Source organism: Coenobita brevimanus, chromosome 60 (assembly GCF_032717465.1).
Source record: "Coenobita brevimanus isolate Jiangsu-jjx chromosome 60, ASM3271746v2, whole genome shotgun sequence".
Taxonomy (NCBI): domain Eukaryota; kingdom Metazoa; phylum Arthropoda; class Malacostraca; order Decapoda; family Coenobitidae; genus Coenobita; species Coenobita brevimanus.
Genome location: NC_137013.1, coordinates 34,065,565 through 34,092,560, shown reverse-complemented (window position 1 = coordinate 34,092,560; position 26,996 = coordinate 34,065,565). Strand labels below are relative to the sequence as shown.

The 26,996-nt window shown below is 41.1% G+C and overlaps 1 protein-coding gene across 1 annotated transcript in view; it reads left to right on the top strand.

Moving 5' to 3' along the window:
* Positions 1–26,604, top strand: part of LOC145403203 (exostosin-1-like) — a 408,873-nt gene extending 382,269 nt beyond the window's left edge. Inside the window, exon 2 of the mRNA XM_080275016.1 lies at positions 26,568–26,604. Within this exon, the coding sequence (XP_080131142.1) occupies positions 26,568–26,571 (4 nt within the window). The 3' untranslated portion in view covers positions 26,572–26,604. The remainder of the gene's footprint in view (positions 1–26,567) is intronic.
* The last annotated feature ends 392 nt before the right edge of the window (positions 26,605–26,996 follow it).

The following is a 26,996-nucleotide window of genomic DNA, read 5'->3' as shown; positions in this document are numbered from 1 at the left end:
CACATTCCATTACCACTGTTGGCGGAAAAGTGTCAGCGAACTTTTGCCCTAACCTGTACAGTCAGCCAAAAAAGCATCGAGCCCCTTACCGCGCGTATCATTCAGAAACATGGACGAAGCATTGTGACATATGGAGCATCCAGTGATTGTAAGTGCAGATAATAAGTAGGACTCGAGATTGTGCAAAGGTTTACGTTCAGTGTGCTTTGTGTTTTAAGGCGCCAGGTTTAACTTCATGTGTCTTAATGAACTCGCCTTTGTTTGTTTCTTTCTTTTTTTTTTTTTTTTTTTTTTTTACACCCATCGTACCCCAGGTGTGCCATACCTTTCTTTCTTCCCTTTTTTTACATATCACCCACAGATGGATGATAATATTCACCCTAATTAACTTTTTTATTTATTTACTTTTTTTTCTGCACATAGTATCCCCCACAGATGGATGATAATATTGACCTAAATTCACTGTCACATCAAGCTTCAGGGTATACAGAGGGAACAGTTTCGGGGGCAGATCACCCCTGTACACAATTCCAGTCGACACGAAATTGAAAGAGACCCACTTGTGACCCATTTGCGACAGTCCTGCCAAGTTTCATCGATAGCCTTTTTTCCCCAGGATTGGCTGCTCTACACACACACACACACACACACACACACACACACACACACACACACACACACACAGACTAGTATATTAGGTTTGGGATGTCACTCATTGTAGTCACACGAAGCTAATATTACATCAAGTGAGTGGATGGCGCGCGTCCCCACGTACCATATAGACAGCTGCATAACATCAAAAGTAAAGAACAGTAACAATACATGAATAAAGCAGTAAACACAAGACAGAATAAGTACATAGAACGAATAAAGTCTGTAGCAAGATTAGAAAAAAACGGAAAATAAAGAATAACAAAAAAATAAAGGTACAAGGAACAAAAAGAATAGAAGGTGTATACGAAAGAGATCGGAATATCAGTAAAATAGGGAAAATTAGAACAAAAGATAGTAAAAACACAAACCTTTATTGACAGAAAAGCAAAAAAACAGAAGCAAAAACAGAAGCCATCCCTGTACGAATAACAAATAACAGATAACAAGTGCATAACAGCGGTAACGAGGCTGGCAGAACAACAGCAATAACAAGAGAACACGGAAAGCATCAATCTCGCCAAAACACGCGGACGCCGCTGTGTGTGTGTGTGTGTGTGTGTGTGTGTGTGTGTGTGTGTGTGTGTGTGTGTTCCCGAATGTTTTTATCGTGTGTTGTGAGTTTTTGCCGTGTTTTATTAGTTTCTGTTCTGTTCTATTAGTTTTTTGTGCTTTTCGTTTGTGGCTGTTTGTTTTTTACTTATTTTCTCATGTGCTGCTTGTCACTGTATGTCTGTCTTTGCCTTTTTTATTTTTATTTTAGTTTCCAGCTTGTTTTTCTCATGTATAATAGTTTTCTTTTGTCCTAGTTATTTTGTGTGTGTATGTGTGTGTGTGTGTGTGTGTGTGTTGTCATGTTTACGCCTATTAATCAGTGTTGTTGTTGTTTTTTGTAGGATATTTTTTGTCGAATTAATTTTTATCATAAAAGATTGACGAGTTTTATTACTTTTGTCCTTATTCCTCGTCATGATTCATTTTCCCCTTCATTTAGTTGTTCCTTTTTTCACTTGTTTTTGTCGTGTCAGTTTGTTTTTGCTGGATTCGTTTTTGTCATGTCAGTGTGCTTTGTAGTCATTAAATAAGCGTTTGTAGTGTTTCAGCTTTTAATTCATTGAGTGTGGTTTTGTTTCAGTTCGATTTGGCATTTCTTTGGCAGTATTTGTTTTTGTTTCATCTTGATTTCTGAGTTAATTTTCGTTTTTTTGCTCAGTTTCAGAATGCCTTATCACTGTTTCATAATGTTTCAGTTTATTTTACCAGTGATTTTTTTTTTTTCGAGTTTCAGCAAGTTTTCGTAAAGAAAGTTGTTTTTATTTTTTTTTTTGTATTTTTTATTGTTTTCCTTTTTTATTTTATGAAGCCATTTTCATATTTTTAACGTTTGCATTTTTTATTTTCATACATTTGTTTTATTTATTTGGTTTGTATATTTATTTATTTATTTCCTTTTTACTGTTTTTTCTGCTTTCTTTGTCGTGTCGTATGTATGTTTTGTTTGTTGATGTTTTTGGCTGAGTTCGATAGTTTTTTAATGATTATTTTGCTGCGGTTGATTATATTTGCGTGTTTTCATTTATCTTGTTTTTGTTACTCTGTTCTTTTGCTTTGTTTTTTTTTCAGTGGGTGTGTATTTACTGTGTTTTTTTTTCGTTTATTTTATCGTTTTTGTTAGTGTTCTTCTTTTGAGTGTTTTGTGGGTGTGTTTACTGTTTTTCCTTTTCTTGCTTTTGTTTATAGTGTTTGGTTCGGTATTAGTATTTTTTTAATCATTTGTTGGACTTTTTTGTTTTTTGGTTTTGATTCACATAATTTTTCTTTTTATTCGGTTTTTGTTTTTCGTTTTGCATTTGTCGTGGGATTTATTCGTGCTTTACATTTTTATTTTATTTATTTTTTTTGCCATTCATATTTGTTCGATTTTGGCGTTATTGAATGTTTCTGAAAGTTTTATGGCATTGTTATTGCGTCGGTATCTTCATTCTCTCTCTCTCTCTCTCTCTCTCTCTCTCTCTCTCTCCGACGATGGAGTGCCAAACAAGGTACAAGTAACATAAAAGTGAATATGCAGTCGGCACACAAAATAGATCGCTAAGGAGGAAGTGTTGAGAATCGTCTTTGGCGATTTGTTTGTGGCCACCCCTTACGGGGTTAAAGCGTCTGGCAATAGATGTAGGTAGGACAATAGTAGTGGTAATAATAATAATAATACCAGTAATGATGTTAATGATAACAACATGAATTACCACAAAAATGTCAGTATAAAGAATAAATAAAAAAGATAACCAGCTTCACTAAGAATCATAAAAATAAACATCATTATCATTACTGCAATAATCATGTCACAAATTTTTACAATATTTTTTCTCCAAGTGAAATATTAGAAGCCATAATTAATAATGAATGTGTTTACTTTTGCATTGTACAATAGGAGGTAAAATTGTCTGTGGAGAGAGAGAGAGAGAGAGAGAATGTTTAATAATGAACGTGTCATTTTTGCATGTGTGTGTAAAATTAGAGATAGAATTGTTTATGGACCCTATTATTGTTGCTTTACATTAGAGAAAGAGAGAGAATACAGTAAAAATACCGTTGTAAAGTAATAATAATAATATTATTATTATTATTTTTATTTATTTAGCACCAGAAATGTGAAAGTAATGTACCGTAGTTCGTGTTCATTGTAGTTATTATTGTCACTGTGTGTGTGTGTGTGTGTGTGTGTGTGTGTGTGTGTGTGTGTGTGTGTGTTTATTATATATAGATTCGTGTAAGGTGTTCGGAGAATCTTTCCATTTTTCGACCCTATTCCCGTTTTACTCTAACTTGGCCTAAAATTCCCATCTTTCCATCTTGAATGCTCAGTTGTAACAGTAGACTAACACTGGTATATCATGCTGGTCACGAAGAAGTGCCGACTACAGAATGAAGAGCCGTAGCATTGTCTTTTTCTGCCACTGAGCTACGTGAAATAAGATACAAGAGGGCGAGAGTTTGGGCCAAGTTAAGGTAAAAGGAGTGTATCATGTCTCACGACCAAACATCACTCTTCCACACTTCACACTACCACACCTCACATTGCCACACCACAACTACCACACCTCACAGAACCATACCTCACACCGCCATATCCCACATTGCCACACCATACCATACCACACATCATACACACTTCACGCGTTACACATACACCACATACGGCCACATCATCGACACACACACTACCCATCTCATATTACTAACACACACACACACACACACACACACACACACACACACACACACACACACCTCTTCCATCTATTGCTAAGTGTTTTTTCTGACACCCTCTTCTTAGCATTAGCAGAGCATTGCATCCAGTCTTCAAGACAGTGCATTATTAGCCCAATATTTAAGTCCCCCTTCAAACCAGGTGAAATTACTGGGAAAAAAAAAAGTAATACAGTCGTAGTGTACTTTAATGTATTTTAGGTAGTTCATAGTACACGTGTAAGCTTCAAAGAGCATGACTGATGTACTCCCTCTCTAAACATTGCTGAGAGAGAAAGTCATGTTGAATAATGAATATGTTTATATTTGTTTGGAATAGAATAGAGGTAAAACTGTTGACATCATTGTTATTAACTTAACCGAGAGAGAGAGAGAGTCATGTTGAATAATGAATATATTTATTTTTGCTGGGAATAGAATAGAGGTAAAACTGTTGACATCATTGTTATAAGCTTAACCGTGAGAGAGAGAGAGAGAGAGAGAGAGAGTCATGTTGAATAATGAATATATTTATTTTTGCTGGGAATAGAATAGAGGTAAAACTGTTGACATCATTGTTATTAACTTGACCCTGAGAGAGAGAATCCTCCTTGTGCCTCCTTATCTGTAGCCATTACCGTCACCATCACCTTCCTAGAATCTCGACCAGAACCAAGACATATAAAAAGAAAAAGAAAAAAAAAGATAAAAGCCACAAGAAATAATGAGATCTCGTGTTACCAGCTGTAATCCGATGCCATCTTCCTCTCTGGCCTGGAAGTACAGTCGGGAGCAAGAGTTTTATCCCCCTCTAATACTCCTCTACCCTTGGATTTCGAATATTACTCTCATGAATCCAAAGCGAGAGAGAGACGGAGTACAATGATCCGCGGCCATATAAAGTGTTGTTTGCTTTGGATTCCTTAGGCTGGTTTTGGATTCATATGGCTGCTGGTTTTCAGAGTACAGTTGCAAACACTAATACTGCTCCTCCTCATGACGATAAATTACGAGACATTGAACAGTAACTTCCGAAACCCAGTGTGGAGATATTCAGGAACCCGCACATGTTTCAGAATAATACGTAAGAGTTTCCTAATTGTTCGTCTAAAAAAATGTAGCGATATTCCTGCCCGCAACTGTATATGGAGGAAGGACGAGGAGGTGTGCCAGGACTTTTGTTTCCTGCTGTACAACTTGGGGGGGGGGGGTCTTTTTGTCCTGGTAACCTGATAGTGGAAGCTGGACTTATGTTTTAGCCAGTTACACCCGTGATGTAGATTTTATTCGGTTCATAAATTCTCCAGACGGTTTCGTTCATCTGAGGTTACACGTTCTCAACTTCAGAGGTTAGGTATATTCCTCGCTAACCCCTTTTACTCTACGAGACGTCATTCCCAGGTTGAATAAGATCGTTTAGTGGCAGCCAGAATGTAATATCGGCTAAAATCCGTCACTTGTTTGTAAGGGTTAAAGATACTCTGTTTAATATACTTCATAATGGGTTGAAGTCATGAAGGCTGGTGAGAAATAATTATGTAGGGATGTGTTTCGTGTTTAAAACATGCATGAAGTGAAAAAAAAAAAAATCTGATAGGCTATTACGATTCCCAACTTAAAAATACACGTAAATGTATAAAAAGAAATAAACGTAAATGTATAAAAAATGCTGAAAGTGTTGTTTATATATATATATATATATCTTTATATATATATATATATATATATATATATATATATATATATATATATATACACGCACGTACAAATGATTTAACGTGAACGGTAAAGTGATTTGGGATGTAACAGTAATTCGCTGTTTTTAAAGATGAATGAATTCGTAAACCACAAGGAGAATCAGGCATGTACCCGGTAATAAATATTTCAGGATGACTAATAACAATCATGAATGCCGCTGCAAGTCTGCCATATTTCATGATACATATTGGTAAATAGGCCAGGTTTGGGGGTGGCCACATATTAATTAATTATTGCATTCTGAAACAGGCTCTGAATTAGGCAGATTCCGAGGTCAGTGAGCATAATATTATTCAGCCTGTTATTTTTTTTGTTCTTTCCTTTGGTGAATGAAATTATCCGAGTGCAGAGCGAATCCTTCAAAAAAAAAAATATATATATATATATATATATATATATATATATATATATATATATATATATATATATAATCATTTTGGAGGTGAAGCGATTAGGTAAGCCTGTATCTGTGATCTATCCAGTCCCAAAAGTTTATCCCGAAGTGAATGAAATCCTGAAAGGCGATTTTTTACTAGTTCCTTAGTAGAGATTACAGTAAAGAGATTAACTTATTCGGTCCCGTGAAATCAGCATATTATTATTACTATTATTATTATTATTATTATTTATTATTATTATTATTATTATTATTATTATTTATATTTATATTTTCTCGTGAAGGACTGGGTGGTATAACAAAGTGCAAATTAATTTTCCTCTGTCTTTCCAACAGGTGTGTATCAGGTGTCATGGATCCCGTCCCATCCTGTGTTCGGTGGTGAGTAGTGGAATGAACGTGTGTTGAGAGAGAGAGAGAGAGAGAACCATTTTTATTTTTTTGTATAATGAGTTAGGTTTAATAAATCGTGGTGTAGTGAGGCAACACCCCCGAACAAAACTACAACAGCTTCCTACCACCACAGTGGTCAGATTAAACAGATTAAACTTATATTACTGTGTTGATTGGGGCGCACCACCATGAGCAACAGTGTTTTACTTTGTGTGTTAGTTGACAGTCACCCCAGCCATCTTACCTTTGTACTTCGAAAACCGTATGCCTCTGTACATTGGTGTGCTATGCTGATGGTACAGACGTGCTGAAGCACTTGGTTAGATCAGATTAGGTGTTGTTAGGTTAGGTTAAGTTAGTATTGGGTTGGGTTAGGTTAGGTTACTTTAAGGTAGGATATGTAATGTTAAGTTGAGTTAGGCTAGGTTGGGTTGAGTTGAGTTAGGTTAGTTTAAGATAGGTTACATTATGCTAGGTTGGGTTAAGTTGGGTTAGGTTAGGCTGGGTGAGGTTAGGTTAGGTTACATGTCTCCCGCAAATAGATAATAATGCTAGTTTTACAGTGTTGGCTTGATGACCTTGCCTTGGTTTGATCGTCAAGGGGTGGCTGGATAGTTGTCGGTCATATAATGCCACCAAGGGAAGTGGATGGTCATCTACCCTAAAATGTATGGGACTATCGTAACCTTGTACCCCTTCATCTGTAGGGGGGGTAACAATGGGATTTTTTTTTTTTTTTTTTTTTTTTTTTTTTTTTTAGGTCTGTAGGCTTGTGATTACTCCATTCAATAAGCATACTACGCATAAGTTTTTTAATATAGAGGTATAGGCTTGTTACCACTCTGTTCTGTAAGCATATTCAGTGTCTAACCTGGTAGGAGGCAAAAGAAAACATTCAACATTCATTTCCATGTCAGGCGGATCCTAATCTCAAAATGTGGTCCAGGAACATACTCTTGGACGCATTCAGGCTGAGTTGATGGAAGTGCGTCCTGTCCTGTCATTACGTGTTGTCAGCGTGTTCCTGCCATTTGCAGTATCTCTGTGAAATTAGCCTTATAACGTTATCATTCATGAAGAACACATTAGTGAAGAACAGCATATGATGCCTAAAACCTTTGGAACTTGGTGTGTGTCGTTCGGATACAGAACCAGACGTGTGCCATTGTCCATTAAGACAGATAAAATTCCTCACTGTTTCTCGTTGCAAGTGTTATCACTTTTATTTTTGCCCTTCTCGGCCTGCATATGATTTTATTCCCCCTGCTTCCTTCCGTCTCAGTGCCATATAACTATTTTATGGCATGGTTATTGTTTTTCGTTATTTGTCCCATCGTTCCCTTTATGGAATCATCTAAAATATTTGGGGGGAAGAAAAGAGAGTAGTTTATCCCTATTACTGATAAATATTTTGTGTATGACTTATGATTGGTTTTTATATGATTGGTAATGATGATGTTGGGACGTAAGTAAAGCAGACGGTACAAGATCTGGGTATGTATATTTATTCTGATCGTTAAGTGAGTGGTCTTGTAACCCGATGCTTTAAGACTGCATCACAAAACGGGTTGGTGGAGCAGCGTTGGAGTGTAATCTTTGCGTAAGGTGTTTTTAATGGCCATGAGTTGTTGTAAAAGAATCAGGCTGGTGATAATGCAAGGTTAATACAGTGTCAGGCCTGCTGGTGCTCCCCTGTCAGCGTGTATGTCTGTGCTTTTGTGCATGGTGGGGAAAAATATGATGAATACCAACAGGAAAGTGCATGCAGTTGTGGTATATTAACCGCTCTCTCTCTCTCTCTCTCTCTCTCTCTCTCTCTCTCTCTCTCTCTCTCTCAAGGGAGTCATATGTTAGGAGTTACTGAAGACTAGGGTATCTAACTTCTATTCGAAAAGGCTATTGCTTTGAAGAGAACTGTCTGGAAGTAGCAAGAATATAGTAAACAAACGTGTTCGTCGACCACTTGACTTGCGTCACCCCAAGACTATCAAAGAGCGGGGAGGAGTAATGAGAGAGAGAGAGAGATACCATGTGGAAATAGATGGAGTTGGCTTAAGTGCAGTGATTTTTTCTCTCTCTCTCTCTCTCACAGAATATCCTCAAAGACAGCACATGTTCGGGAAGGGGGGTGGGGAATAAAAGAAAATGGGGGTAGGTGACAGGGGGATGGGGGAGTGGAGAGGGGGTCAAAGAAAATGGGAGTAGGTGACAGGGGGATGGGGGAGTGGAGAGGAGGTCAAAGAAAATGGGAGTAGGTGACAAGAATGGGGGAGGGGGGAGGAAGGATAAAAGAAAATGGGGTAGGTGGCAGAGGGATGGGGGAGGGGAGTTATGGAAAGTGGGGGAAGGTGACAGAGGGATAGGGGGAGGGGGAGGGGTGTGCTGGACGTAGTAGGTGGTGGAGGGGGACCTGGAGAGTACACATGTGAAGATGTTTCTTGTGAAAATGGGTTTTGTAACTTAAATATTTTGAGTAGTAAAGGTTTATTTCAAAGTTTACTCCATTAAAAAAAAAAAAAAAATCGATATTCTGGCATTGCTCTCATATACCTAACGTCTCCCGGCGCAGGCGAAACATACCCCATCGCCCTGGAGGAGGGAAGTCGTTAGTATAGACATCGTTGGGTTCAGCTCTACGTCTAGATAAGTAACAGGAGTATCTTGACCATCCATTTCAAAGACGGAAAATGCGTATAGTATTACCCGTATAGATTTCACGTGAATGTGAAATTAGCCACCGGTATGTGTATCTATAAAAAAATAATTTCCCTTCTCATAAGCAAAAGTATGGCGACCACCCTCTACCAGCTTTGTCTTCTTTATTTCTCACTACTCCCCAAACGCCGGAGTACCCGTCCCTGTCACACCTTTCTGCTGTGTATTTCGGTTTACTGTTACCGAAAATGCTTCAGAGTAACGGCTTCCATTGTCGTAGCGAGCAGAGAGGTGTTGGTGAAGTTTTGCGCATGGTTGTAGCTACCTGAGAGGTGTAAGAAAAAAAATAGCGTTGTGTGTATGTGTATGTGTGTGTGTGTGTGAGAGATAGAGAGAGAGAGAGAGAGAGAAAATCACCTGTTTATATGCCAGGTTTAAGAAACTTATTAGTAAGCCCTATTTGGAAAAATTATGCCCATTTATTGTTAGCTTAAAAGATTTGAGACCGATCTCTCTCTCTCTCTCTCTCTCTCTCTCTCTCTCTCTCTCTCTCTCTCTCTCTCACACACACACACACACACACACACACACACACACACACACACACACACACACACACACAGGTAATGGGTTAATAACAAATAATTTACTCTAGCCTATTAAAGAAAACAGCTCACTGAAGTAAAGAATCAGAGGATAAGAAGTGGGTACATTAAATCCGTCGAGTGAATAAGTTATCAGCAAAGCAGTAAAGAGTAAATAAAAAAAAATTATCACCTACATACCTTATTACATGAAGCTTGGAGAGGTAGAATCCCAGAGAAACCTCGTGTACAGTACAGGGGTCACTTAGCTAGTCGTATTTTTTTCTTTCACTTGATCACACTAGTTTGGTTTTGTAGTACTCTTTTTCCACTTAATATTCGCTAATTTTGTCGTATTTTTCACCACTGTATTTCCACTGTAGTCGTATTTTTCCACTTCATATACGCATATTTTGCCGTGTTTTACCCACTTTATTTTCACTAGTATTTTTTCACGTGATATTCGCTTATTTTGTCGTATTTTTCCCACTTTTCACTGTAGTGTTTTTCCACTTAATATTCACAGTAGTTTGGTATTACATTGCGTGTGTGTGTGTGTGTGTGTGTGTGTGTGTGTGTGTGTGTGTGTGTGTGTGTGTACATGCTAAGCTCAGGAAACTTCAGGCTGTATTCTCCTTCACTTAGCAGCTTACGTAACACCACTTCCTATTTACCAGCATAATATTCGTGTGCCAGTGATGCAATCGATATGACAAAGATATCATTGGCATATAGGATAGAAGGTGTATTAAACGGAATAAATCGCCTGGGAACAGCTGCTACGAGGCCTTCCACGCGCGTTCCGAAGTCGCACCCATGTCTCCTTGCAACTTCCCTCTCGAGACTGACGCAAGATGGTGATGCAACTCCTTGACGGTGCATTCATAGACACACCTAAGACTGTTTGCCTCTCGTAAGAACTTTTTCCTCTTAAGTCAGAATTTTGTCTCGTAAGTCAGAATTTTGTATCGTAATTTGTATCGTACGTAAGAATTTTGTATCGTACGTAAGAATTTTGTATCGTACGTAAGAATTTTGTATCGTACGTAAGAATTTTGTATCGTAAGTATGAATTTTGTATCGTACGTAAGAATTTTGTATCGTAAGTATGAATTTTGTATCGTAACAGTTTAGTCTAAGTGAGAATTTTGTATCGTAAGTATGAATTGTTTTGTCGGAAAGAACGACAGGGAAATTGATCTTAAGTTGTTTGTGGATCCCTTTCACACACACACACACACACACACACACACACACACACACACACACCTCGGGAAGAACGAGGAAACTTTATATTTGGACTCTCTCTCTCTCTCTCTCTCTCTCTCTCTCTCTCTCTCTCTCTCTCTCTCTCTCTCAAAAGTCACTTACGACAGGGAAAGGGTCTAAGTTGCTTGTGTATTCTCCGAAGCTGGACACAGATTTATGTTCTCACCTACGATCAAGTTGCCTCCCGTAACTTGATTTATTATTATTATTATTATTATTATGGGGAATGGGGTGTGGGTATTTTCTGCATCCTTTTTCTTTGTCATTACCTCAGTTTTTTTTTTTACGTCGAATTAAAAAAACGGACAGATGCGCACGGGTTTACCTAGAAGCTGTCTGATACACGGACAAAGGAACGGACGGATATACGGAAAGAGAAACTGGCGGATATATGGACAGATGCGGACGGATATAAAGAGAGGAACGGATATACGGACGGATATAGAGAGGGACGGATATAAGGACAGATACGGACTGATATATATGGACAGATGCAGACCGATATTACTAGAGAGGGACGGATATAAGGACAGATTCGGACGGATATATGGACAGATACTCACAGATGTACGCGACAGAGCCACGGACGGGGATACACACGCGCGTCAGGAACGTACCGAACCAGGAATGTGTTGGAAATGAATGGGAGTGAACGTAGGTGGGGTTGGGGAACGGGTTGCTTGTTTCTTTTGCTCAGGAGTTACGTGTATGCTTGTAAATAGCGATGAGGTCATGGTTAGTGGTTGAGCGGCGGTACTTTTCCCAGAGAGAGAGAGACAGACAGACAGACAGACAGAGAAACAGACAGACAGAGTGTAAAGACCGAGTGCGTTTATTTATGTATTTATATATCTCTGTTTATTTGTTAATGGTCTTGCCACCTCCAGACTATTATATTCACCTTTTAAGGGGATTTACGAACTGTGAAAGCTAGATAGAGCCTTCGTCATCTGTACATCGTCTCTAGCTCCGTAGCACAAGAATAAACAATAAGTATAAATAAAAATAATAAGGGATTAATAAAACATAAGTCACTCGTTTCTAGAGGTTTTGGAAGGACGCCATCTTCATTTATTTTTATTTACGCCCGAGCTGCGGTATGTTTTCCAGTTTGTGTGTGTGTGTGTGTCCGACTCTGGGCATAGGCTTCACAGCCTGCTATCAAGGCCCAGCAGTCCTCCTACATACCATACACCTCTACATGTCACCACTTCGGCGCTAACACCCACCGTCCATATTGAATACATGCTAGGGCTGTCTCATACAGGACTGGTGCATTGGTATTAGCCGGGGTATTTTTACGACATGTCGGCGGGTCTTCTGGTAGATCAGTAAAGCCTGATTGAATGAAATTCAAATCCTTAAACTGTTCCCTGCCCCAGCCGGGATTTGAACCTGGGTCCGTTAGGACCGCACGCCACCTCTCTACCGGTTGAGCCACCGCCTCTTCAGCCCTAAGACCTATATTTCTGGCGATCCACAGACATTTTCATTCAGCTTTGGCGGGGCTTGCGATCCATAGGCGATTTCATTCAGCTTTGGCGGGGCTTGCGATCCACAGGCGATTTCATTCCGCTTGCGATCCACAGACGATTTCATTCCGCTTGCGATCCACAGACGATTTCATTCCGTTTGCGATCCACAGGCGATTTCATTCCGCTTGCGATCCACAGGCGATTTCAATCCGCTTGCGATCCACAGACGATTTCATTCCGCTTGCGATCCACAGACGATTTCATTCCGCTTGCGATCCACAGACGATTTCAATCCGCTTTGGGGGGGCTTTTCGAATTTTGAAGGGTTAGAGCCATCACTGCATGCGGTCTCTTCAAGCTGAATAAAATCGTAAGGAAGGAATAAACTTGTTATAGCTGTTAGGTGAGGACTGAATTATTTATTTATTCATTTATTTATTTGAGCGTTTGGGCAATGGTATGTTTCCCAGAGTCCTTTCAGCCCGAAGATTTTTTTTTTTTTTTTTTTTTTTTAGTCAGACGATTTTATTTTGCTAAGGCTCTTCGATCAGGGAGTTAGATGCGGCCTTCATTAAACCCTTCACTCATGATAACCTCCCCCCCGGCTGAATAAAATCGTCTGCAGGGGCCAGGAATGAACCACTAAAACACGTCATCGGCTTGAAGGGGTTTGCGAGGACATTTCTTCAGTATTATTAAATTTTCGATTATTATGTCGGTATTTATTTTTAGTATCAATAACTTTACGAACAAGAGATGAAGAGGTGCAGTGTAGAAAGTAATTCGCCCAGGAACAGTTGCTACGAATTCTCTGTCACCTAGAATGCGTTCGAATAATATAATCATAGCATTATTATTATTATTATTATTATTATTATTATTATTATTATTATTATTATTATTATTTTGCGTACTTGATTCGGAACGTATATACAAAAGTCAAGTCGCTCGTAGGCAGGAACCTGGGGAAAGTATAAAGACAAAGCAGCGTGCCTGTAACATTTTCGTCGTTGTATGAGATATTCCTTGAAGTGTTACGACAGAGGGATACGTTTCTGTGTGTGTGTGTGTGTGACTCGGAACTTGTCGGTTGCTGACCAAGTGTGTTTGCGACTCATTCGCATATCCTAATTGACAAATATCGGTAAACTTGCGATCAGAATCCGCTAGAATTACGTTAAGTACAGAGAGAGAGAGGGGGGGGGACTGGACATCGAAGAGAACAAAGACAAGCGGCACCTAAGTCTCCAAATATATACCGGTAGAGTATTAAAAAAAAAAATAATAATAACATCAGTTGTATGAAAAATGTAAAAAAAAAGAAATGGATTACTGAACTGATTAAATGGTGCCAGTCCAGTACCTTAATGACCGTACCTATCATATTGTAGGGACTTGATAAAGGGGAAGTTATTTGTCAATGAAATAAAGGAAATAGTCGTAAGTTAATCATCCTTTATCGTACGGAAAGACAGTAAATAAAGAATAAAGGATAAGTTATATATAAAAATAGAAGTGAAGATTTAAGTTAATCAGTCCTTGTAACATGGAGACAGGTAAATATATATAAATAACGGAAGCAGTTTACCCACAGACCAGACGCGAGATGGCACCACTTGAGATGACACGTCCATTTTATTTAATACAATGGGTTAGATGCAGCCTTCATGAACCCTTTCCCAGGCGTGTAGAGCCAGCATGAAGAAGACAGGATATACGTCATTAGCCTGAAGCGGTTTATACATACTTTACCTACTGTACGTTTGTCATTTTTCCTCTCTCTCACTTTTATACCACTAGACGTCCTATTCAGCATGGGCAGTGAAATACCAGAAGATTATGTAGGTGTCACTCCTATTTTTTTTTTTTTCCCTTTCATTTCCTTCGTCATCCCTTTCTATTATTATTTTTTTTTTCCTTTTTGCGGATCTATGCCAAGTTTTAGCAATTTTTTCAAGTTTCTGTTTCATTTTGAGACCTGCAAGATCATGTTGAAGGACAGTGTGTGACGTCAGACTAGGGATTGTAGTTATAAAAGATCTTGACCAGTTCTTACGAAACACACACACACACACACACACACACACACACACACACACACACACACACACACACACACACACACACACACACACACACGGAATAAGAGGAGCAGATATTTTAACACACTGTAGCGATATTTTTTAGTTTTTAGCGACACTGCAGCAAGTTTAGCAGTATTGGTAAACGTGCTGTAACTGCTGCCCTTAAGATTCGGATTCATGAAGAGACGCAGGATACTCTTGCAACTTTATTTTTTTTTAATTGAAGGGAGAACAGGAGACATGGGAAGTTCTTGCACTCTTTTTCCTTGTACCTGAGACAGAGAGAGAGAGAGAAAGAGAGAGAGAATTTTCCTCTTGTAAATAATGTTCATCCACGTAAACTTGGCGGATATTATCGTTCTGTTGCAGCTCATATCCCGTAGATCAGGGACAGAATAAGACAGCACTGTAGATCTACACCGTTTCTATAGCACTTCTTCTTGACTAGTGCTGTATTTTAGTTTTACTATCTCTACGACATAACATTCAAGATGGAAGCGTTAAGTTTAGGCCAGGTCAGTGTGGATAGAGTATAGCATTTGGTGCAGCAAGAGGCATATTGTACAAAGATTCGAGCACTCTACTTGTCCTTACTGCCAGAATATGCATAACTCTATGGATTCATGTTGCCCAGTTTCACGAAAGCATTGACGCATGATTATTTCCAAAAACCCGCTGAGATGTTGAGATGGATATTAATTAAAAATCGTATTTGGTAACCAGCTTCCTTTTTAAATCATAAACTAGAGAAAAATAAATAAAATGATTTGTTAAGATGTAGGGTTTAAAAAGTGCAGAAACAAGAAATTGAAAAAAGTACAAAAACAAGAGACGAAAAAAAGTACTGTACGGAAACAAGAGAGCATTTGGGATGGGACGGTGTCCAGAGATTTAAACCTGTTAGTACATTCCATCAGCTGCAAGTGTTTGGGGAGTACAGGGTGGAACTTAACTAGCGTTTATGGTAAAGTGTACTGTACAAAGCGGTTTACCCTTTCACTCCGATGACGTGCTGTACTTTGTAATTCTTGCTGCACTTTTTTTTTTTTTTTTTTAAGATTCGGAGTTTATTGTTTAGGTATAGCTTTCATTAACCCCTTCAGCCCGAGGACGTGTTTTTCACTAAGTAGGCCACCACCAGACGCTTTTATTCCACCCGGGAAATATATCTATACCTTGCTTACTTTAACTTGGCCTAGATTTTCGTCTTTTTGCAGCTTAATTCTTGTAGCTTAGCGGCAGAAAAAGAAGACAGCTATATAGACCTTTACGTCCCTTTCGTAGCGCTTCTTCGTGACTAGCGTCCTATTCTTGTGTTAATCTCTTGCTACACCTCAGCCCTCAATATGGAGAGATGATAATTTTAGGCCAAGTTAGGGTAAAAGTGCTATAGTAGTGAACTTAATGAAAACCACACCAGGTATCCCCAGCTGGAAAAAGTAAGTTTCCCGCAAGCTGAATAAAATCGTCTGGAGGTAGGAAGAAGAAAATAAAAGACTTGGTAAAGGAATTAACCCCTTCTCTACTGCAGAACCTCTCGAAATGCAGTAAAATCGTCCCAGTAATAAGGTCAGTAATATAGACGTCAACGAGCTGAAGGATGTAATCATGTTCAGATATTTTACTTGGATTTTTATTTTGATAGCTTGGTTGTGAGGTGTTTTTCAGGTGCTTGTGTTCAGATATAATATTTTTTTTTTTTCCTATTGATTCAAGTTTGGTTTGAGATGTTTCGTGTGTGTGTTTGTTTTCACTAATCACTGAATTTTGGTTGTGAGGTGACTGGTTGGTGTTTGTGTGGTGGAGGGCTACATTTTGAGGGTAGCGACACACACACACACACACACACACACACACACACACACACACACACACGTGTTCATCTCTCTCATCTCTCTCTCTCTCTCTCTCTCTCTCTCCTATTTGACCTTTCAACTGATTTCTCAAGACAGTACAGTATATAATATTCTTTTTTCCGGCAATGGTTGACAGTCAAGAGGTATGTCAGGATGTGGTTAAGTAACACATCTTCAGTGTTTACTCAAGTTGTGTGTGTGTGTGTGTGTTTCCTGCTGTACTCACCAGTCTTAGTCTAACCCTTTCAGTACGAGGGTGTTTATTTTATGCTTGCTACTGACGATTTTGCTTGCTGTTTTTTTTTTTTTTTTTTTTTTTTTTTTTTTTTTTTTTGGCGTAGTTAAATTCAGCCTTCGTTAACCCCATCAGTACCAGGTGGCGTTGGCATTTTCGTTATAATTCTTCGTTAGTGGATGCAAACTGTGTCGGTATGAGAAAGATACATGTAACGTGCAAGGTAATATTTAGGGGTAATATAAGTAACGTTCATTCATTCATTCATTCATTCATTGCCAGACGCCATGTATCCCAGACGGGGTGGCCAAGGGCTTAGAGTTAATTGTTTTTTACAGGGAGGGGCACTAATCCTCCACCAACCCCACTTGACACGTAGGGATGCCAACAGCATCTGGTGTTCCCAGGCGGTCACCCATCCAAGCACTAACCAGATAACGTGCAAGGTAATAATTAGGTTTAATTTAAGTAGCGTGCAAGGTAATATTTAGGGGTAATATAAGTAACGTGCAAGGTAATATTTAGGGGTAATAGGAAAAATAAATCACTAAGGAAGAGGTGCAACGTGACCTCTTCAGCGTACCGCGAAGTCACCTTTAGATGGCAAGAATAAAATGGAAATATACACCCTCGTGGTGAAGGGGTTAATTTATATTAGAATTGTTAACTTTATATGGCAGCACCGTGGTAGGTGGGGGCGACCATCATCCACTCACGATGTCGAGCTGCCAACTTCTGCCCTCGCCTTTATCATTATTTTGCTGTGTCTGTCCACCTCTCTTCCTATTCTACCCATCTTTCCTGTCACTTTTTTATTTCTCTTCTTTCCGGGGAGGCCCGGGGGTCCTCCGGGAAGCCCCTGGGGACACGGGGATGCCCCGGGGTCCCGCGGGAAGCCCCTGGGGCGACGGGGAGGCCCCGGGGGTCCCGAAGGAGGTGGCTTTACATTGAGTGACAAGTCTAATGGTTCCTTGTAACCCAGGAAATAATTTACAGCGCTGGGTGGTAACCATATAACCATCCCATACGTGTTCCCAACATGTCAACAATTGGGGTGGCGGAGGATCAGTGCCGCGTCCCGTAAAATAACTAAGTCAAACGACCACCCGTTACGGGATTATGGCGTCTGGCTCTAGTCATCATTAGACCTACATAGGACATTGAAATATGATTATCTGAATGATAGTTTATTGACGAGAATCTACATACACAGATAATAAAAAAAATATTTAGTACTTTTGTCCACCATGACATACAAATTCGTCCTGGAAACACATGACGCTCAAATTTTTATGAAAACAATATTATAGTTCATTCATTTTAACGAGGTAGATATTTTCGTCTTTTTGCTGCTTGCGAGCATTTCGCGTCTTTCAGTGGCAGAATAAGACAATAGAACAATTCACCTTCCTTTCCGCACTTCTTCTTGACTAGCATCATATTCTAGTGTTAATCTCATGTCACGCCTCAGTAGTCGGGAGGTGGCAGTTTTACGCCTTGGCAGTTTTACGCCAAGTTAAAGTAAGCAGATTATAGATGAAAATGAGAGAATGGATGTTGAATAATAAGAGAATGAATGTTGAATAATAGGGGTCATAGGCAGTGAGAGATGAAGGTTGGTTAAGGAAGCGCCCTAACATGTCTTCCATAGTGATTTATTTTTGTGTCTGGGTGGTTACTGTAATACTGTACCTTATGCAGAGTATGGCGATATTAGAATGATTGGGGCAACACAAAAGACGACAGTAACGTATAATACTCAAACTGCCATCATATTCTTCTGGCCAAATATGATGGCAGTTTGTCAACCGGATATTATTCAAAATGCATAAAATCGGATTCCGGGACTGTATCTCAGAAACTGCTTGAGCTAGCAAGCTGAAAAAGGCCTATTACTGCAATGTAGCCTTCAGGCGGCCGCAGTGCAGAAAGGAGTGTGGTTGCAATCGCTTGATTATTCTGAGGTCGCTTGGGGTCAAAAGTTGGACTTTTCTAGATATTCCAGATGTCACCTAATATTCCATGAGCAATTAAAGCTAGTGCCACCAAACTTGGTGTACTTATGGACAATGATGACTTAAGGTGACAGGCACGAGACCAGTGACCTTCACCTCAAGGTCCCTCTATACTTCTGCTCTAGTAGGCAATGACTGTGGGAAGTTTTTCTCTATGAAAATTGTCTTTGGACAGTTTACGGTGTTCCAGTTGTTGTTGTTGTTGTTATTATTATTATTATTATTATTATTATTATTATATGAGTACTGTATTGTTATTTTTGTGTTGTGATACTATCATCATCATCATCATCAAACCCATTATTAATCCCGTCTCCACTGTCATAAAGCACGCAGGTACAGGTACTAGGAAAAGACCTCTCTCCTAATATAGCCAGGTGTCCCAGGGTCGCCTCTCTTGTACATTCTTTAATAGCCAAAGATAAGCCTGCGTGTTGGTCGTGTGGATCCGGTCACGCACTCACTTTATTTTAGTCCTTCCTCAGACGATTTTCTTCATCTTACGGGCAGCTCTTGGTAGTGGGGTGGGTAGACACAGCGTTCATTAATCCATCCTCATGGTCGGAACAGGTCTGTAGAGGTCGTTCTAGCTAGCGGCAGACGATTTTATTCCTCAAAGAGTGAGCGTGGGAACCTGGGAGTGTTAATACTGCCACCGTAAACACTAACGCCAGGCGATTTATTCCGCCGAGAGTGAGTCAGAAAAGCCTTTTCGCTTTCGCAGAACTGTATAAAATCGTCTGGAGGCAACGAAAATGAAGTGACAGAAAAGCGTCATCGGCATGAAAGGGTTAAGCGCGTTTGACATTTTATTCCCGCTTCTACCAGACGATTTTATTCAGCATGGGAAGGATCGGTGCTGTAGTAGTGTTATAGGGGTTAGTGAAGGGGTTTGTCTAATCAGTGTCGCAGGGTCTATCCGAGGCTGAATAAAATCGTCTGGTTATTAACAACTGAACTTACCTCCTTAGTCTGAAGGGTATTTGGTCTTCGTACACGTGGGGTGTTTGATCAGCTGAGGGAAATCCCGTGTCTAAGGAGGGGTTTGTCGCTGTCTTTGGAGCATCCCTTACTCTGTCACAGCTTTCTCTCAGGTGAATAAAGTTGTCTGGCGTTAGAGTACTAGAATTGCACCATGAGGGAGGTAAAAATCACCATAAGTACCAGGCGGCCATATCACACTCACTGCTGAATCAAATCGTCTGCTTAAAATCGTCTGGCGTCAGGTGGAACAATACCGGAGTTGTACTGACCATTAGAGGGTTAATAGTACTGTACATGTATAATATTCCGGCTCCTGTGACTCTCTCTCTCTCCATCCAGACGATTTTATGCAACTTAAGGTACGCTTTTCGAACTGGCGGAGATTGATGCAAGCCTCGTTAACCCTCCCTACTAGAACCCCCCCAGAGCTGAAGAAAATCGTCTTAAAGTAGCGAGAATAAGAAAAAATCCACCGTATCGAAGGGTTTCACCACTTCCTCACGATTATGTTCTTTTTTCTTTATTTCTTTCTACCCCCAGACGATTATTTTCAGTCTTAGAGAAAGCCCCTGTGGTTGTGAAGGGTTAACTGAGGCCAAAATATAACCCCTCCTGTTCGTAAAGTTTTAACGCTGAGTAAAATCGTCTGGGGATGCCAAGGCCTGCCTGTATGGAAGGGGTTAATTGCCTCATGGGTGGAACCGCCCTAGCATGCTGTTCCACTCGATGTCAGACGGTTTTATTCAGCCGACAGCGAGTCATAGGACCCTAGTGCGAAATTTGTCTTGGTCTTGTACACAAACACACACGCGCGCGCGCGCACACGCGCACGCGCGCGCACACACACACACACACACACACACACACACACACACACACACACACACACACACACACACACACACACACACACACACACACACACACACCTTTTTCCTGTTGTTGACCCATTTTTTTCAATCTACAATTAGATATTCAGGGACGAAATACAAATAGTGGCCAGGATTTTGTTAATCAATTCCCGCAAGACACTCGTATAAGCAGTGTGTGTTTACTTATTATTACTTTTTTTTTTTTGGGGGGGGGGGGGTCTTTCCCGGATATTGCACCACGTTAATGTCAGAGAGAGAGAGGGGGGGGGGATTTGTTGTGGATATTGTCATCGTCGTCATCACATTATTACTACTGTTTGTATGATAATAATAATAATAATAATAATTATTATTATTATTATTATTATTATTTTCATTGATTTTTAGTTTCTCCTTGGTGAGGAAAAACAGCATTTTTATTGTTAGTCTCTCTCTCTCTACTGTTTTTCTTGGATTCTGTCTTAAATTATATCTTTTCATTGTTTTTGCTCACTCTTTGCTAATCCTTTTTCATTGTTTTTTTTTTTCTTTACAGTCTTTACTCTCTCTTCTCTCGTTTCACTTTCTTCGCTGGCTCTCTTACTTCTCCCCTCCCACAGTTTCTTTCAGCTTTGTCTACTCATTCCATTTGTTTTCCTCTCTTCACTCCTTTCTCACATTTTCTTCACTCTCTTACAAACGTGGAGATACAGGGAAGAGGAGAATGAGAGAAAAGAAAGTAAAGATGTGAGATAAGAAGCAAGTAGGGAGAGGGGGAGGAAGGGAGAGTAAAGAAATGGTAAAGGGAGGGAGGGAGGGAGGGAAAGAGGGTAGAAAGCGGGAGGAAGGTTAGAAGGATAGAAAGAACAGATGGAGGGGGTGAGGATGGAAAGATAGGAGGGGTAATGGATGGATGGAGGGAGGGAAGGAGGATAGAATTAGCCTTTCTCCCTCCTGTCCTCCCTCCCTCCCTCCCTCCACCCACCCACCCATCCATCCATCCATCCATCCATCCATCCATCCATCCATCAGCCCTCCTCCTTCCCTCCCTCCCTCCCTCCTTCCATCCCCCCTTCATCCCCCCTTCATCCATCAATCCATCCATTCGTCATCCCTCTTCCCTCCCTCCGTCCATCTGCCCATCTTCCCTTCTCCCTTCCACCTATCCTTCTTACCTTCCAGTCTCTTTCCCTCCATATACCTCTTTTTCCCCTCCATCTATCCCTTTTCCCATCCATACACCCCTCCCTCCATCTACCCGTTTTCCTTCCCTCTATCCCTTTTGCCTTCCATATACCCTTCCCTCCATCTACCCGTTTTCCTGCCATCTACCATTTTCCCCTTCATCTACCATTTTTCCCTTAATCTGCCCTTTTTCCTCTCCATCCACCTTTCCCTCCATCTGCCCTTTTTTCATCCATCTCCCTTTTTTCCTCTCCATCTACCCCTCTTCCAATTATCATCTTTTTCTCCCTCCAATATCTGCCTTCCTTCCCCCCTTCTCTCCCCCCTCCCGCTCCCCTCACATTCTCCTTCGCTCCCTCCCTTTTCTCTTTCTCTCCGTCCTTCTCCTTCCTTCCTTCCCTTCTCCTTTGCCCCTGTTTCACTCCCACCTCTCCCTCAGCGTCTAACTTGTCTTCTTTTCCTGTCTGTTTTCCTGCCTCTCTCTCCCTTCCTTCATTATTTCTTTTCAGATCTCTGTTCTTCTTTCATTCCTTTTCTTCCTTCTTCCATCCATCCATCCTTCCTTCCTTCCTTCCTTCCTTCCATCATTCCTTCCCTCTTCTTTCCTTTACCTTCCATCCTTTCCTCTTCCATCCATCCTTCCATCCTTCCTTCCTTCCTTCATCTCTCATCCATCTTCCAAAATTCATCAGTGTAGCTTCTGTTCATAGCCTAACATCAATATCTAATGAAGGGTTTCTCTCTCTCTCTCTCTCTCTCTCTCTCTCTCTCTCTCTCTCTCTCTCTCTCTCTCTCTCTCTCTCTCACACACACACACACACACACACACACACACACACACACTGCATGACGCCAGCCCCTTCAGTTTCCCAGCCATGCTTTTCCTAGTTATTCTGACTTAGGACGATTTTATTGGTATAAGCAAATCCGCATGGTCATAAATGGGGGAAATTGTCCTTGCCTGCTAACTCCCCTTCCTTAGCGATTTATTTTGCGTGTTACACCTTACTTATCTGTGATATTTATTGTTTAGTATTAGTGACACAGATTGCATAGATAAGATAAAGGTAGGTTGATTATTGCAATGGCAGAAGCAGAAATAAACTGCTAAGGAAAAGGTGTTAGGGAGCTGATTGAAATCGTCTGGAGATAGCATGAGTTTAGTGAAATGACGTCCTGGTCCTGAGGAAGTAAACCCCTTCAGTACGGTGCCATCCAGACGGTTTTATTCATCTCAGGAAAGCCCCTGGCAGTGACGAAATGAATGAAAACTGTAGCAACCCCTGCTGTGCGAAATTATTCCAAACAACCCATCCAGTCCGGTGACTTTTTCGTCAAAATCTCGGTGTTTCCAGACGGTTTTCTTCAGCTCGGGAAAACATCTTGTATTGGAGGGGTTAAAGGAGGCTTCTTTAACCCCACCACCCAACTATTAAGAACGTTTCCCTCCCACGCTGAATAAAATCGTCTGGTGGTAGCAATAGAAATAATGCGTCGTCAGATTGAAGGGGTTAGGGTGTAGCAGGTAAAGCAATAAAGCAGTCTGTAGATACGAAGCACTGCTGGCCTGGCCATATGTTTTTCACCAGGAAAAGAGGCTGGAATAATCTGGAGTACGTATCGCTTATACGAATGTTTTACACGCGTCGTTTACGAGTATAAAGGATCCAACCAGGGCTGCCAGGTTTGGCATGATTATGCCTGTTTGGCATTTTCAGGGTCTGGTTGGCCCAAGAAAAATTTGCATTCATGCCAAACCTCATTTGGCGTTTTATTTGGCATATTTAAGAATCTGCTTTTTGTTGTGCATATTTTCTCAGAGCATGAGAATGAACGACAGAGGAGTTCCCAAAATATTATTATTTTCTTTTATTTTGCACGCTGCTCTCACTCTGTGATGCAACTTGCAGCAGCCTTACATGCGTCGGCCTTTGTCGCCGCATTCCACGCTGCTCGATCTCTAACAGCCTCCCTGTTCAGTTATTTATAATGTGTTACCTCATCCTAGGTCTTTTTCGGTCTGCCTCTCGCAACCCAACCCCCGGTTAACATTTCCCACTTTCCTCACCCAGTTGCCATCCTCCATCCCCTCCACACACCCAGACCTTCTTAGTCCACCCTTCCTCATGACAGCACCAAAGATAATCAGTGTAACTTCATCCATTCTGCCTTCACTGTAGTTTTACACTGCAGTCTCCAATACCTTTATATACATATTTTTGTAAACTCTTCGCTGGTTGACCATGTGTGTTAATTTTAGTGCTCACTCTTTACCTTTGTTATATTCCTCTTACCCTGAGTTGAAATGCCCAGTTATAGCAGTTTAACACGAAGGAGTTTTGTGGAAAGGATGTAGAGCCGTAGTACCGTCTTGCTTTGTCATTGCGCTGCGTGAAATAAGTTGTAAAAGGACAAAATTCTGGTACAAGTTCATGTAAAATGACTATAGTTTGGTGTCGTGTAGGCCTATTGTCGGTATACAGTATTTTGGGGTAGGAGGGCGCCTTCACGCTTTGGCACGGATATAACTGGGTGGCTCCACTGCCTGGTTACACAAACGTCCCTCAGCTCCTTTCCTTGTCCCCCGAAAGGAGGCTGATAGTGGAATGGGGACAAAGGCAATTTTAGCAGTAGTAGTAGTAAGTAGTAGTAGTAGTAGTAGTAATAGTAGTAGTAACAACCCCAAGTTCATCTGAAACGTGAACCTAGCTGACTGTAAAGTTGCCTTTCTGCTGCAGTCCACCTTCCTCCTTTTGAGGGTCAGGGAAGTACCCTACGAGGCAGTTGAGCTGCCTGGTTATGTCGGTGCCACCACAAGAAGGTATCCCTATCAAGCTCCGGTTTTTCGTTATAAATCACATGTATGTTTCAAAATAACAAGTTTTTCCGTATATTCAGTGTGTATTGGGATGTGGTGGAATGGTGATCATGTGTAGACAAACTGCGGCGTCCTATTGCATCACGTGTCGTCCGGCTACTGAGGAGTGGTTCTGAGGGTGCCATGAAAGATGGGTACGTGAGAGGGAGAGAGAGAGAGAGAGAGAGAGGTGGAGTTGAGTCATGTAGGATAACTTAGACTGGGTAGGCTAGTGAGGGATGAGTAAGGAGTGAGTCAGAGAAACAGGGGGGATGAATCATACAGGAGTGAGTAGGGGGTGAGATAGGCAGAGAGAGAGAGAGAGAGAGAGATTGGTTTATATAGGCATTTCGATACTGGTTGGTGGGGGGGGGGGTTGAATCTAGACAGGGCAAAGGGGTATTTGTCGAATTTGAGGTTATCATATGGATTTTTGTGTGTGTGTGGGGGGGGGTCTTTGGTTCTTCGTACTGTTCTGTGAAGTATATATTTGTGTTTTTTGTCGGAATAACATTTTCTTGTGACTTTTCTAGATTTTTTTTTTTTTTTTTTTTGGGGGGGGGGGAGTCAGAGTACTTTTCCTTACGTTTTAGGGTATTTAAGTCAAGAATTAGATAGATGTGTACTGTTGGTAGGGTTTCAAGAATCGTGGGAGGAAGTTCAGGTTGTTTTTTGTCGAATTTTAGTGCGTGCATGTGTGTCTGTGTCTGTGTCTGTGTCTGTGTACAATATTAGCCAGGGTAAAAGTTGGGCGGAAAAGAACTCCTTCGCCCCCCCTCCCCCCCCAGAAAAAAAAGAAGAGAGAGAAAAAAAAAAAGCAGCGTAAAAACGCAAACCCTTGGCAGAGTGTGTCATAAGAGTGTGGGGTGGCGGGGAAGAAGATGAAGAAGAAGAAATGATGATGATGAAGTCTCAGTTAAGGAAGAAAAATTGTTGTAGTAGGAGGAGGAGGAAGAGGTAGTGAAAGAACAAAATTATTATTATTATTATTATTGTAGGTAGTAGTAGTAGTTTAGCAGGAGGAGGAGGAGGAGGAAAAGAGAGGTGGAAGTCTGTGTTCGATACGAATATAATAAAGCGTATTGCAAAGAGAGAGAGAGAGAGACAGAGAGAGTAGCTGGCTGGAAAAAAGGGAAAAGGTTAATAAAAGCAGTAAGGCAGGACAGGAGAAGGAGGGAGGCAGGCAGCGTGGAGGAAGGGAGGGAGGAAGATACAGGAGTGAGGTAGGAGGGGAGAGGAAACTGCCGTACGTAGAGAGGGAGGTAGGTAAGTAGACAAAGAGAGGAGGCAAGGAGGGAGGGAGGGGAGGTGGAGAGGTAGCAAGGGAGGTAAGATGAAGGAGACAGGAAGGTCGTAAGGCAGGAAGGTGTGGTGGGGAGGAGAGGAAGAGGGAGAGGAAAGTGAAGGAGATGGAGACCTGGGAGAGAAAAGACGAGAGAGAGAGAGAGATCATGTTTTCGCTGTTATTTTTTTTCTTTTCCAGGTGTCATAAAATGACTAAATGTCATAAAAGACTTTGTGGTTCCTTTTGGTTGAGTTATATATATATTAGACTTATGGACGAGCGGTGTTTATATCTTGGAGTAGCTTCCCATTTGTCATGTAGTGACAGGAGAGGTAAAGAATAGTATGGGACTATTTTTATTTGTCTTGGAAATATTAACAAGTCTCTCACACGGAACGGAGTATAGAGTCCAGTCCCACTAGCTATCTCTCTGTCTCTCTCTCTCAAGTTGCCAAGCCCTTCCTTTTTCTGACCTGCCTGTTCTAAGGCTTGTCTCCTTCTGAGCTCTCTTTCCTAAATTCTGGTGTAGCAGGGGTGTGTCACGTGTGTTCCTTGTGAGTGGAAAGTTCTAGCAGCCTGTGTGTGAGTATGTGTGTATGGTCACTAGGTCTTTGTTCACGGTTGGACTGCTGACAAGTAACTGCATCATCTCCTTACTGGCCGCTGTCGTCAGCTTTCCTCAGTGTAATTTGCAAGCTCATTTCCTTTTCCCAGGCTCGCATAGGGCTGTCTATCTTTCTATCTATTATGATTTGCAATTATAATATGGAGTCCTAACACACAGGTAAGTCCCATCACCTTGAAACCCCGTGGAAGGAGGAACAGTAAGAGAGAGAGAGAGAGAGAGAGACAGACAGACAGACAGACAGAGAGGGTGAAAATGAAAGTGGAAAGTGAGGTGAAAAAAGAAATATAAGTAGGGTATTAAGATGGCAGTGTAGGCAAGTACCAGGGGTGAGGCAGGGTAGTGGGCGGTAGGGGTTAGGGAGAGTAGTGGGCGGTAGGGGTCAGGCAGGGTAGTGGAAGATAGGGGTTAGGCAGGGTAGTGGGAGATGGGGGTTAGGCAGGGTAGTGGGAGATAGGGGTTAGGCAAGGTGGTGGGAGATAGGGGTTAGGCAAGGTGGTGGGAGATAGGGGTTAGGCAAGGTAGTGGGCGGTAGGGGATAGGCAGGGTAGTGGACGGTAGGGGATAGGCAGGGTAGTGGGCGGTAGG